The sequence below is a fragment of the Mustela nigripes genome, chromosome 1, assembly GCF_022355385.1.
Source record: "Mustela nigripes isolate SB6536 chromosome 1, MUSNIG.SB6536, whole genome shotgun sequence".
Classification (NCBI taxonomy): domain Eukaryota; kingdom Metazoa; phylum Chordata; class Mammalia; order Carnivora; family Mustelidae; genus Mustela; species Mustela nigripes.
Window position 1 is genome coordinate 98,287,320 of NC_081557.1, and position 14,186 is coordinate 98,301,505.

General features: G+C 46.0%; 1 protein-coding gene across 2 annotated transcripts in view; it reads right to left on the reverse strand.

The window, feature by feature from the left end:
- Nucleotides 1-1,558: 1,558 nt before the first annotated feature.
- Nucleotides 1,559-14,186, reverse strand: part of ZC3H12C (zinc finger CCCH-type containing 12C) — a 75,032-nt gene continuing 62,404 nt past the window's right edge. For both annotated transcript variants that reach the window (XM_059417845.1, XM_059417854.1), the window contains exons 4-6: nucleotides 11,345-11,579; nucleotides 9,355-9,461; nucleotides 1,559-8,726 (exon numbers count right to left, since the gene is read on the reverse strand). In XM_059417845.1, coding sequence (XP_059273828.1) covers nucleotides 7,330-8,726; nucleotides 9,355-9,461; nucleotides 11,345-11,579 — 1,739 coding nt within the window. In that variant the 3' untranslated portion in view covers nucleotides 1,559-7,329. The remainder of the gene's footprint in view (nucleotides 8,727-9,354; nucleotides 9,462-11,344; nucleotides 11,580-14,186) is intronic.

Consider the following 14,186-nt stretch of genomic DNA (forward strand, 5'->3'; position numbering starts at 1 on the left):
AAGATGTCGTGTTTACGGTGGGCATTGTGAGAGCCCATGCACTAAAGGGGGCTTCTCGAAGGATGCCTAAGAAGGGCACTGCGCATGATTGGAAACAGAAAAGAATGCACTGCCTTCTACCGTTTATGTGCTTCGCATTTGCAGAACCAGGACTAGGTCAACTCTCACATGCATGTGCGAGTGCAGAGGGTCTGACTTGGTCCTAACAGGCCACAGATGAGGTGGTGGTTCTCTCTGGTCACTAATCTGCCCGTCTCTGCACACAGAGGGTGGACGCCAGTGCCAGTTCTGAGAGTGGCATGGAGAGGAATGCAGTTCTTAAAAAGTTGCTTTAAAAAAATCTTAAGGCCAAGTAGTGCCTAGGTGGCTCAGTTAAGCATCTGATTCTCCATTTCAGCTCAGGTCATGAGCTCAGGGTGGTGGGATTGAGCCCCGCCTTGGGCTCTGTGGTGGGTGTGGGGACTGCTTAAGGTTCTCTCCCTCACCCTCTGCCTCCCCCCTGCTTGCTTTCTTTCTCTAAAACAAATCTTTAAAACAGCATCTGTGGCTGAGGCACAAATGTTCATAGGTGTTGAACTGGTGAGAGACCCTGTGATAGGTATTGTTGTTGTAAATAAACTCAACCTCTGAGTTGCTGTCTCAACTCTCTCTTTTTCCAGCATGACTTGATTCATCAGGATGTGAATCCTTGCTCTGAGGAAGGAGCAATGAGACGGAGGAACGAGACGGGGAGGATTAAGCGATGGGCGCTAGCCCACGGGGCTGCCTCCTTGGGCGCCTCCCCGGAGCCTGTCCCGCCCCTCCGGCCTCACACAGACTTAGAACTTGCTGCCTTCTCTGCTGCTACAGCTGGGCACCACAGTTAGATCTGCTGCCGGCGAGGAGAGGAATCCCCTCACTCTGGATCCCAAGTAAAGAGCTTACGGGGAAGAGGGAGGGGGAAAGAAAACACCTGACAAATGGTGATTGTAGCAAAAACAAAAACAAAAACAAAAAAATCAAGAAGCAAAATGAAAAACTGAAAAACAATGGAGGGAAAAAAATCCTGATCTGGAAAGAGAAGTTCCTTAGACATAGACCTAGAACATGAGTATGCTAGATCCTGAAGATCAGGAGACCATTTTGGATTTGTGACTACAGATGACAGACTATTTTCAATTCCCAGTGGGTATCAAATGAGAGGTGAACCTACTTAGAGTAGGCATTAGTGGGATCCTAAGCTTGATTCATGCCAGGGAGGGAGCAGCAAACAAGACACATACAACAGAGACCTCATCAGGTCACAAGATGATGCAGAAGGCCCTAAGAAGCTTAGGTTAATGACTGGTGGGAAATTATTAGAATAGTGAGGAATGACTAGTTATCTTTGGCCTTTAATTCCAATTTTCCCATGAGTTAATGATGGCTCTGACCCATTGGTAATGAACATGTGTGTATCCTGTGTTCCTAACCACGGCCTGTAGGCAAACGGCGGGACTAGAGAAAGGGGTTCCTGATTACTTAGCATCTGTGCTGCTGTAGGAGGTCAATGTTGTCATGACACACAAACAAACCACCATTAAAAAAAAGATATTTTTAATTTTTTTTTTTCTCAGTGGCAGATTCACATCGCTGTTCTGATATGGATTTCCAGTAAGTCTCAAATACTGCTTTTTGGAGTTGTAAAAATTCCATGACAGAGACACAGAGAACAAACAGAGGATAAACAAAATTGCATCGGTTTGTTGGATGGTTGTTCTAAACATTCTTTACCTTATTTTCCTATAAGAAAAGTTGGAGGGACCAAATTGGAAATTCCATCAGCATAGGACTAGGGTTGGGGGCGGGGCGGGGACAGTCTAACAGGAAACAATGAGATCCGTCATCCGGTTTGCGAGCAGCAGCGGTGGGTTTAGGTCTCTGAGGAGGTCTGCGTGTTTGTGGGTATTTTGTGTTAGGTAGGAAACATATAATTTCAAAAAACAGAAGATCTAAAACATACACTGTATAAAAACAAGCCATTGTTTTTCAGTCTTATTTTTTTTTTCTTCCCTTGAGACATACGATGCTTTAAGTAAGAGAGGCGTTGAAAGCTTTAATGGACAACAGTTATTCAACTGAAATACCTTATACAGACAGTTGGTCAACTTGGTAAGTTTTAAAAGTGAAGTTTTGCAAATTTTATCAGACTGAATTAAAAGATGGACAGACTTTTCAAAAAAAAAATTAACTGCCAAAGGGTCAAACCCTTAAACTGTTTTTAAATCTTCAGACTAGGGACCATAGGGAAAAAGCTACTCCTAATACATAACAGTGTGACTGTGACAAAATAAAGAGAAGGTTAACAGATGGCATTTAAAGAAAAAAATAACCATTTTGAACCGTAAACACTTAAAAAGCTAGCATTGTATTCCAATTTTAAAAGAAAGTATGACTGAAGTGGATGGTAACGTTCAAAACTATTTAATGATCTTATGAAAATGTTATAATGTCAACACAATTTATCAAGCACTGAGAACGAACACGGTCAGCAGTATGTAGTTTCAATGAATTTAAAATCACACATGATCGTGTCAACAATATCGTTCACCAACGACAGTCCTAAGGTGTCTAAAAAGATCTATACTAAAGGTCTGGACAGAGAAAGCAGGGATACGCTTGGTTTCTTAAGAGTCACAAACAGCAAATGCACATTTTAGCTACAATTACACTAGTCACAATTTTTAATCTTACAGAATAAAGCTATAGTATGTGAAATTACAATATATTTTTCTTCTTTAAAACCATTTTTAAAGAAGGGCACATCTGTCATTTTTTAGAAGTCAAAAAACCAGCAGAAAGATGTAACTGACAAACACAGTCTTTAAAATATTTTGTGGCTAATTACATGCTAATTGTCAAAGTACAACAGAATTTTTGGTCCGTGAGGCCCTTAAAAAATGAAATGTAGGTAAGGTATTCCCATTTATCAATAGAAATACAAAGTTCATGAAAAAACTTCAATACTTATTAAAACATCTGTTGACAGAATGCTTTTTTTGTGTGCGGTTTAACACTGAGAAGTATCTCTAATAAGTAAGTAATGGACATCACAGAAGAAACAAGGAAATTAAGATGCTTTAATAGGGCCATCTCGAAATCCTCTTTTGAAGGCCATCAGTAATAACATTGTGTTTGAATGTCAGCTGAAACACTTCTCATTTCTTGTATTATCATGGGTCAGAACTTCCGGCTGAGCCATGCTGGGTTTCCTCCCCCTGGGACAGGGATGCTCGAACTCTGCCCACCAGCCCAGCCCGCACAGCTACCCTGCTCACTGACACTCTGGTCTGCGGCGGCTTCTGTGCTGTGTGAGCAGCGGTGAGCAGGTTGGAGAAACCAGAGGATTCCCCAGGCCCGGACTAGTTCCTGCCTGATCCGTGACTGAGAGAGTTGGTCAGTCCCTGCCCTCGGGAGCTGGCCAGGCCCATTGGAAACACCGCGTGTTTCTCTAACTTTGATCAGCTCCACTTTCTCTGACACTAATGTACATGTGTAGTTCCTGGATTTGACACTTCCATTTTATTTGTGGGTGTTAGACCTAGAAAGCTCGCCTTGAGTAAGTCAGTCGGAGAGCAAAAACGAGAACAGAAACAAATCTACCTTAGGGCCAGTGCCATTAAATGGCGGGGGGGGGGGGGGGAGGAGGAGAGGGGACAGCTTGAGAGTTTTCAAAGCACACACACATACATATCTCAAGCCCTATCTAACCTATCACAAACTAAGAGCTACAACGTAAAGTATATTTGTTTTATAAATATATTACTGTCCATATACATAGATACAACCGTAAAAGACATGTTAAATAATTATCTGTATAATCAATACTACTTTAAGTTTTTTGTGTGTTTTAAAATTACACATTCTATTAAAATTATCAAAATAACTCTTTAAAAATACCAGGAATAAAACCACTGAAGAGTTGCTTTCCATTCAAGTGGTTCTAGAATCTTATGGTTGGTCCTCCAGACTCCAGGCTTGGTCCTCCACAAGTCAGACAGAGTCCAACGGAGGGAACGAAGGTGAGCCACCAACGGCGTGACACCCTCTCCCGTCTGTAATACTTCAGGACAAGTATGTAGGCATGTATGTATATACATATAAAAATGCTCTTTTTAAAGTTATATTACATATTCTCATAAAGGAAATTTCATAAAAGCACAAAGTTCAAGTTTCTACCAGTATCCTCACACACTGGATACTGGCATGCGTTTCTTTCAAATGTTGAGGTCAGAGACAAACTCTATCAGGATACAGAGGTCATAAACGGACGGAAAAACGGACGTATCGCGCACAGGGAGGAAACCGTGAGGGCCAAGATTTGGCCAGCTGCATGCTGCTCCCTCTGTATGGAGACACAGAGACAGTGAACCAGCTAATTACTGGGGAAAGGACAGTCAACTGTCCAGCGTTCGGGGGCAGAATATTCCAATCCAAATTCTTTCTCTCCCATCAGTGGACCACTCTGGGCAGTTTCTCTGCTAACCCCTCCCTCTCCAGTTACCTACTAGCACGGCTGGTAGAAGATAGGATTAAGGTTAAAGTTTTGGCTACAACGAAGGTTCGGAGTCAGCTATGGATTTAATTTAGTGATGGATCCTTTTACTTATTGCTTTAGAGAATTAAGAATTTGCTGTATCAAAACTCTGCCAAAAATCTCATTCTTAAGCTCTGAAAGCAACACGGGTGTTTAAAAAAAAAAAAGAAAAGAAAAAGGGAGGGGGACACCTTGTCCGCTTGACCTAAGAAAACTGCTCTTTCTTCCCTAACAGGTCACTATACTGAAGGATTTCGGTGTGAGCAGTTGAGGGCTATTCACTTCGGGACAGGTAGTGGCGAGCTGCACTCCCCTCCCCCAGTCCGGAACGCACGGAGCGGCAACAGACAGTAAGCGGACACCACGAGGAGCTCAGACTAAAAGTGAGATCCGCAGCATGGGCGATCTCACTGAAACAGGTTTAGTGCACTTTGGCAGAGTCTTCAGAGAGTGAAAATGCTAACGTGACGAAAATGGGAGCGAAACCTACAATTTAAAAAGGATTTCATACTGGAAAAAAAAAAGAAAAGGCTTAGAACAGGACTAAAAGAAAAGGTACTCCACATCTGTAACCCTAGTTTTGGCACTCGTTTACTCCTACACTTAAACTTGTTCTACGGAGAGTGACCGACGGAATCAGGGAGAAGAGCTTGACAAAGCGAGCAGGGTCGCCCCCAGACCTCGCTCAGATGGTGTGTGTGGCAACGTCTGCATTGTTTCTGGGTCCAGAGGAGGGCCACACTCAGCTCCACACCACCAGTAATTGTGTAGAACACCACTTTCCTGAATTAAGTTTGCTGAACACGGTTCAGATTATTGGATATGTCAATATGCACAATGCCTTTTAGAAGCATTTACTGTATACCCAAATCCTACTTCATGCAACACACAGTGTCACACAAGTAGTGAAAATGTTATCCTAGTCAAAGGTGCTTGGACATTATTTTCAGGCAGCATTTTACCTTTATTTTTAAGTTCTCACTAGGTAAGTTTTAGGAGAAAGAAAATGCCAATAACTGTATTGAATATATTTTAATATAGTCTATAAAACTAAGACAGACACTTTTATTTACCTAAATTGTTACTTTTATTTTTCTACCCTATCCTAGACCTCAATTTTACGTTAAAAATTTGTACTTAAATAAGGGATAAAATGTTGCCCAAAAGTCTAATCATAGTTACACATTTGTGTTTTCACTAGATCTACAAATCAAAATAGTTCTTATAGTTAAAAAGATACAATTTGTATCAACAGTAAAAGGTACTTTCTGGCTTTTTCAGGGCTTTACTTCCAACTGTAGCATGGAGAATGGTCAGAATACCCAGGGCATCGAGGCAGACACAGACACAGACTAGGAGTCTGTCATGCAAAGTGAAATTCGGAGCCTGGAGGCGACAGTGAAGTCGTGTGAGGTACACGACCCTCTACCCTCAATGCAAAGGTCTGTCTGCTGAGAACAAAAAGGAATTCCCATCTAGCAAAACCCACTTTGAAACCAGAAATATCCCTTACTAATACTAGAACAGACTTTAGTCTGTAGCTAAAACTACACTATTTGTGGCAAGAATCTGGCCTTAATAATATAACAGGCCCCCCAAAAACTACCTTCAGGAAAATGGAAAATATACAGTATCTTACAAACATTTTTAAGTTACCACTTAAAATGCCTCCACCACCCTTCCTATAGTGCAGTATCAATAAATTTTGCATATCCTCAACACATACACCCACCTCAGGCCAGCCTTGATAAATAGCAGGAAAGCGAAGAGTATATTAAATATAAAAGTTGCATTGAGAATAATTAGATTCATTAAAAACAGGCAAGTACTGTGAAAGGGTTCTTTTATCCAGTCTTGCTGTGCCCCGAAACAAAAAGGACGAACACATTAAAAATACAGGTTAATGAGAATCTGGGAATTCAGTTCCATTTTCTACTGCCTAGAAGCACATCAGCGCTGGGTCACAAAGCTCTAAACTGGCACAGTTACGGCTTATGCCTTCTTAAAAAAAAAAAAAAATGGAAACAACTTTTTCCATTGATTGCATCTGCTTTCCTTTAAGTCAACCATATTAAATTAACTAATTACCTAACGGGGAGGGAAAAAAAAAATCCAAACAAAAACAAAACAATGAAAAGTGCCGTACTGTAAATCATTCTAATATAGACTGTTACCCATTTCCATATAAACTGGTAACTTACATTTTGTTTAAAATATAAAGTCAGTGCTGTAGTATATCTTTGTTTCTATAAATAATGATTATAGCACAAAGAAGCCCACCTTCCCCAAATAAAAATAACTTAAAAAGCTGTAAAAGATTCCAATTAAGCTTGGCTTGCAAAAATAGTTGGCTAGGGTCTAGTCAAAGGTCCGACATTCGGAAAGTATTGTAATTGCTTGCAATTGATAGACAAACACCAAGGTAATAAAACACGAAACAAGGATAAAAAGTGCTGCATATAAACCCCTGATGCACCAAAGATTAATATCAAAGATCACAGAGACATCTAATAAATCAAACTGGAACAACTTCCAGCCGAGGAGAGAGCTTTTAAAAAGGAAAGGTTTTAAAAAAAAGTTTGGATGTAAAGCGATCCCGTGCCACTTCCGCTCTGGGGGGCTCTACGTCCAGATTCCATGATACAGTAGTTCACATAAATGGATACTATATAACCTCCTTGCGCCAAGGAGATCACGTGTGCTATTGTAGCAAACCTCCCTCAGCATTTGAGCTGAACAAAAAACTACTAAACACCACGAAGATGCATCGTCTCTCAGTAGCCCAGCTGCGACTTCTCCACGAGGATGGCGGCGGCCAGCTGCTGGGCGTCTGTCACGTGCGGGTTCCGCTTCATGACCGTCCGCACGAGGTCCGGGGGGAAGATGTTGCACAGGTTGATGTAGATCTTCTCTCGGTTGTCCTGGTACCGCGGGGCGTCCGGCGGCACCGCGCAGTAGGGGACGCGCCACGCGGGCTCCGGCAGCTCGGGGAGGCTCTGGAAGGGGAACTGCTCGTAGCCCGGCTGCGTGGGGTTGTCGGGCAGGGAGTAGGTCTGCCGGTAGCCATAGGCGTCCAGGCCGTAGCTCTGCCGCTCCCAGCTCGCCAGCCCGTCCTGGTGGGAGTAAGGCTTCCTCGGTCGGGAGGGAGAGCTGTCGTACAGCCGCGAGTCCGAGATGCTGTCCAGCCGCGTGGCCACCAGCGAGCGGCCCAGGTGCGGCGCCTTGGAGTGCGCGGAGCCGGGCGGGGAGGGGTAGTCTCCGGGGCAGCTGGAGCGCGCGCCCGCCGCGGGGTGCGGCAGGTGCACGGCCAGGTGGGGCAGAGGAGGCTTGTGATGGTACTTTGGTTCTTCGTGACTGTAACTTTGCACTCTAGCTAGGGGGTCGTGGAAAGTCTGCAGGAAGGGCTGGGAGTTAAGGCGGCTGTGCGGGTGCATGTGTTGACACTTGAGACTCTCTTCCAGCTGAGGGTCGGGCGAGCTGACGTAGGACCGGTCGTTGTACCCCACGTAGGAATCACTGCTCCCACAGCTCATGCTCCCTTCGCTACTGCAGTCAGAGGCGACAGAGCTGATCCTGTAATCTGTGTCCAGGGAGAAACGCCTTTCGGGACTTCGTGGGCCTGAGATGCTCAGGTTGGAGTACGCGTTCAACATGGAATAGTATCCGATGTCCACGGGCGAGTCGCACTTGGGATACTGTTCGTAAGGCATTGGCGTTCCGTGATTTTTGGTTGCCATCATCAGCGGAGGATATTGTCCCTGTGGTCTTTGATCCTGAGGTGGGAAGTGAACTCCAGATGGAAGGCCATTGCTTAGAGACGGAGCGCTTTGGGGTTTTGCGGTGGAAGTAGCCGGGATACTGACTAAAGAAGGGACAGACCTGGTTTCCAATTTGTTTTTGGTGGGAAGCTTTTCCTCGAGGTCTTGGTAGACTTGGGTCCTTATGCTGGGGTCCGACTGCCTCTTGGGAGCACCGCGCTTGGCGTCGGTGGTGCCGTCGGCTTTCGTGCTGCAGGGCACACTGTTGCTCTTCACCAGCCCTCCCTCGTTGGCCGTTTTGGCCGCGGTGTTTCTAGACATGGCCCGAAGCTCGTCGGCCACCGAGCGCTGCGGCTGGCTGCCCCGCTCGGGATGGTAGTATTTGCACTTGTGGCCGTAGGTGCACTTCTTCCCTACGGAGAGGAACATCGATTAGGCAAAGGAGCGCCCCACGGGGCCCCGGCGGCTCAGTCTGGCACGACTGCTGTAACTCGGGAGACGAAGGCGGAAATGGAAGGGACACGAAGTTGCTCCTCTGTCCCTTCCTCGGGAGACCTGCCCCTCTCCGTCGTCCCCGCTTCGGTCCTCTCTAGAGCGACCGACCCACTGGCCGGGTGACTGAGTCACCTCCCGAGGGTTGGGTTAATGCCCTGCGCCCTCACCTCCTCCCTGCCCATCCTCTTCCCGTCTGGCTTCAGAAGTGGGACCTTCTGTTCTGGAGAGCCACGCGCACCGTGGCGACGCGCTCATCCCTGCCCGTCTGAGGTGTGGCTCGAGGTCAGAACTCCACATTTTGACCTGCCTGGACTAGCGGAGTTTTTGGAACCACGTTTTAACTTTGGGAAATGCATCTGCATTGAACTTGACTAGGTAAAAATAATAACGTTTTTTCACGGCTAAGATGTTTTCTTAAATTTAATCACAATCCAAAGAACCACATACTATGCTGTCCAAAACATAACACGTTTATTTTTAGTAACAAAAGTTTAACAACAGACTGTGCTCTGAAGGCGTATATTAAATAGTTCTAAGGAAAGTTACCGTATGGACAAGGCTGCTTTTTGTGTTCAGGAACGATAGGTTTCTTCCTCAGAAAATTATCCAGGCTGGGGCCGTGTCTGCCAAGAGGGTCATCAGGGGGCATGAACCTGTCAGGGATAGAACGAAAAGTGATCCCTGAGTAGGAGGTTGATAATTTAATTCTGAAGACAGAAGGTAGAGATTGATTCACTCTAAGGACATTTTTTTTTTTTTTGGAGATTTGATTTATTTATTTGACAGACAGAGATCACAAGCAGGCAGAGAGAGAAAGAGAGAGAGAGAGGAGGAAGGAGGCTCCCTGCCGAGCAGAGAGCCCAATGTGGGGCTTGATCCCAGGATCCTGAGATCATGACCTGAGCTGAAGGCAGAGGATTTAACCCACTGAGCCACCCAGGTGCCCCTAAAACATTTTCCATCAAGTCTTTCGATTCATTGTCTATGGAGTAAAGAATCTCAGTACACAGAATTTCCTTAATGAGCACAAAAGTGAAACATGTCAAGCTGAACTTGTATTGGTTTTAACTCAACTAAGTTTTGAGCTTTGCATGGTCTCATGAATTCTTTCTTCCTGTCAGCCTCGGGATTCTGTAAGGACCTCAGAAAACAGCACCAGGCCATTTTAGGAGGGCGCTGTGAGCCTTGATCCTGTCCAGGACAGAGGCCGGGTGAGCAAGGAGCAGTGGACGGGAAGATGGACACCGGCCCAGCCCCAGTCCAGGCCCGAGGCCGTGCGTACCCCCGCGCTCGTCTTCCGGACAGTGGGCCCTTCAGGTATTAATTTCTGCAGATTAATACACTTTCCTAATTAGCGGACTTTGATGTGAGCTCACATGGCACAGCTGAGACTGCCCATTCTCTTTGTGCCTCGGCAGAGATGGACAAAATCTCCCGGACACAGGAGTTCCCAGCCTGCACAGCACGACAGGAAGGAGTTACAGCTGAGGAGTTGTGCTACTTGTGAGGTCAGTGGTAGAATCTGAAATGGGCCAAGCAGTTACCCAGAACATGTGAATGTTAGACCAACTCTTAGGGGAGCGTCAACGTGGCAGCATTATTAAGAACAGAAGAGTCCCTCAATCCTATGACCTGAATACAATTATTTTTCATTTATGTGTTGCATTTGAGTTGTTTCTGTATGCATACACATTTCCCAAACACAAATATAATTTTGTGTTTTGTCTTTTTAACACATAAATGTCCATGTTTCTCAAGAGACTTCATGCTCCTAATCAAAGAGCCAGAGAATATTCTACTAGGTGCAGAGTGGCTTAACCAACTTCTCTGCTGTAGCTTTAGCTGCCTCTGAATTGTTGCAATTATAAAAAAATACAGAAATTAACCTATCTGGTCTTTTTCCCTCAGATATACTCCCAGAAAGGAGATGAGGGCCTGAGAGGGTACGCGTACTTCCAAGGCTTCTGCTGACCTACGGCAAACTGTGTGAACAGTTTCGTTCCATCTTTAACAGGACAAAGCACATGCAAAAATATTTCTGTGAATTAAATGGGTGAAAGACAGGTTCTTTGTAGATTTAGTTTGCATTTTTGATTACCAACAGGTGAACCTGCCCCCCTCATTTGTCAATAAACTTAGCTCTCAGGAGACTGCTTTTTTATGGTGCTCTGCCCATTTACCAACTCCAGTGGTGACTGGAGTCTTACCACTAGAATAGGATTTAAAAAATCACATAACTTAAAAATAGATGTAAGGCTCTGGGTAGCTTTGGAAAGGCAGTGTCTTGGGGGTTGATCTGTTCCAGAACCATCCCTCTCGGTTCTGACAGACGGGCTGTGTGCACGCCCTGCTGCATGGGCCCTGTCCCTCCTACACGGCTTCCTTCCTCCCACGGAGGAGCAGAGGGTGAGTCAGCCACGGGAAGAGACGTGTCTTGGGTCTGGTCTTTGGCCGGCGGGGCGAGCGCTCAGGCCGCAGCTGGCCCGGATGGCCAGGGCGGCGGGACCCCCGGGGGTCCGTGAGCGGGGTCACTTACTTGTCGTTGACGAAGGAATACATCAATAGTCGCTCATCTATGAACTTCTTCCACTCGGGTTTCTCATTGGCCAGGTCCCTGTAGTTGTCATTAGACACGATGATCCCGTCTGACTCAAAAGCCAGCTTCACGATGAACCGGTCATCGTAGCACACTACGCGTCTGCCCTGCACACGCCGTGATGGCGTGAACACCAGGATTTTCTCCTTCTCTAGCTTCCGCAGGATTTCCTGATCTGCAAGGACAAGTGGGGCCGACTGTCAGGAGTGAGTACAACCCTGACACAGAGGGCGACGCGTGTACAACATGACTTTTATGAGAGGGACCGGACTGATGCCATCATTTCACCGGTGATATGATTTACAGGACATTTTTAACTCCCAGTATTTTTCCTTGAGGACTACGGTAATAAAGCCTTTAAAAACAGCCCCCAAGGTGACTAAACATGGTTTCAAACTTTAACAGAATAAACATCAGCTTGCTCAGTGGTGTTTTCCAGCCGTTCTGACAACACAGCTGTGTGAGGCTCAGGGGTGCACTCCCCTCCCCCCGCCAAACCCCGTTGATTCTGTCCTATTTTCTGACGAGGGGAGGGGACGGGGGAAGAGTTTGAGAAGCGGGAGCAAAAGTCACTGAGGTGGCAGGAGAAGAGTCTGAGGTTGCGGAAGGGTCACGGAGGCAGGGAATTCACAACGGTTAGACGTGACTGGTGCATGTTTTGTGTCCTTTCCCGGGACACATGTGGCGACAAGTGCAGCGTCCTCCCCGAGGCTGGGCTGTGGGAAGAGCTTAGAAGTGACTAGCCACGAAGGCAGCCCCGGCGGAGTGAGGGGAGCTAGAGGGAAGAGCCTGCGGTCTTCTGTGGGCAATGCTCACAACACCCGGGATGAACTCCGACTTGTTTAGTAGCCCCCCCCCCCCCAAAGGGGCTGGGGTTTCTACTTTGATTAATGATAAAAATGCTCTCTCTACCTTGCCTTCTTCCTGCTTTGGTTCTTCTACCTCCTTCCTGTCTTTCTATTGTACATTCCGGCCAAGGATCATGAGGTCGTGATTTTTTTTTTAAAGATTTTATTTATTTATTTGACAGACAGATCACAAGTAGGCAGAGAGGCAGGCAGAGAGAGAAGGGGGAAGCAGGCTCCCTGCTGAGCAGAGAGCCCGACTCGGGGCTTGATCCCAGGACCCTGAGATCATGACCTGAGCCAAAGGCAGAGGCTTAACCCACTGAGCCACCCAGGCACCTCATGATTTTTTTCTTTTCTTTTTTTTTTTTTAAAGGCTACTTCTCCATGTTTGTTAACTGGAATTGCTAACTTTTAAAAAACCTCTGTCTTCAGGGACTGGATGTGGCGGGCCTGTGCTACAGTGCGTCACGTATCAATGGCCACCAACATTAAGAATAGCTTCTTCTCAGAAAGGTGTCCATCATGGGACAGGCATGCAGACTAGGTAAGCAAGGGTTGTAATCACCCCGCAGGGTGGCGGGGGTGAGCCAGGCTCCCGGGGAGGGAACAGAAGCAGGATTAGGTGTCGGCTGACTCCCAAGCTGGCATGGAGATTTCATGATTTCCAACATGATTTCATCCAGGCCAGAACTTTGGTTTAGAAAAGCAGCAGAGTAGAACTGGAGGACATGTGGGTGTTAGAAGCAGCAAATCATAGGTAAATCTCAGGTTCTGGCATTTTCTCTATCTGGCAGTCCTACCGTATTGAGCCTCCGATGCAGTCAGGAAGCTGGAAGTCAGGGAGCTGTGACAGGGACAAGCACAGAGCACAGCGTCTCCCAAGCTCTCAACACTGTTCAGCTGCACTTTAACAGATGGAATTGTTGGTCTCTTCGTTACAGAAGACCAGGACACACCCCAAAGCTCCGTCTCAGCTACAGGATTTGTCATAAGTAAGTATTTCTGTGTGTTGCCCTGATCAATGAGACGTGGTACCTGCCCTCAAAATGTTTGTTCCCACTAGCGCTCTGCCCAGGAGCAGAGCAGGAGCTAGTCGTGTCTGGAGAATGAACGCGTGGGGCACTTAGAGACGGTGCTTCTGAGGTCTTCCGGGTTAGCCACTGCGTTCAGGAAGCAGCCATGCTACTTTATTTGCGGGCGTGTTTGCTCATACATGATAGGCCACGAAGTGATCATAGAAAAATGGTCAACATCACCTTGCTTAATTTGCTTTTTCTAGGATAGCTAATGAGGTAAAAAGGACACCAGTCAGGGTCAGTAATCCTAACTGACATAGATCCGGGTTCAGTAGGGCTACTGAGTGGAACCGAATCTCCTTCCCAGCACAGCACCTGACCCGGAGCTCCGTGCTTGTAAGATCGGTGTTATCTTGCTGGAAAAAAGTGCTATTCGGAATCTCCATGGGAGAGCCTGAAAATATGGTCAAGTTTCCTTTTTTGTACAGTGAAAAATAATGGACTACTCTATTTACCAGGTTTTAGCTGGTTGAAGGTTTTAGTTGGAAGTATTACCCAGGGGGAGAAAACACCTCCAGACCTTTGAGCAGCCCTTAAATAAGGCAGGGGTTAGGGTGCTGACCCCCTTACTTTTGGACTCCCCCCCCAGAACTTAACCACCTTGTAGAAGCCACATCTTTTATGTTATGTGTATTTTATATCTTTACATCTTAAAGTCAGCTAGAAAGAAAATGTTACAAAGAAAATCGTAAGCAAAAATATGTTTACAGTACTGTACGGTAAAAAGTCCATTTCTCGTTGTTCAAGGGTCAGGTTGAGTGGTGTGGTCCAGAGCCCTGGTGCGCGGCTATGTTAAAAATTAAACTGAGACACACCTGTCATGCCCGTGATCATTTTAACTTCTTTCCAGTCATCATT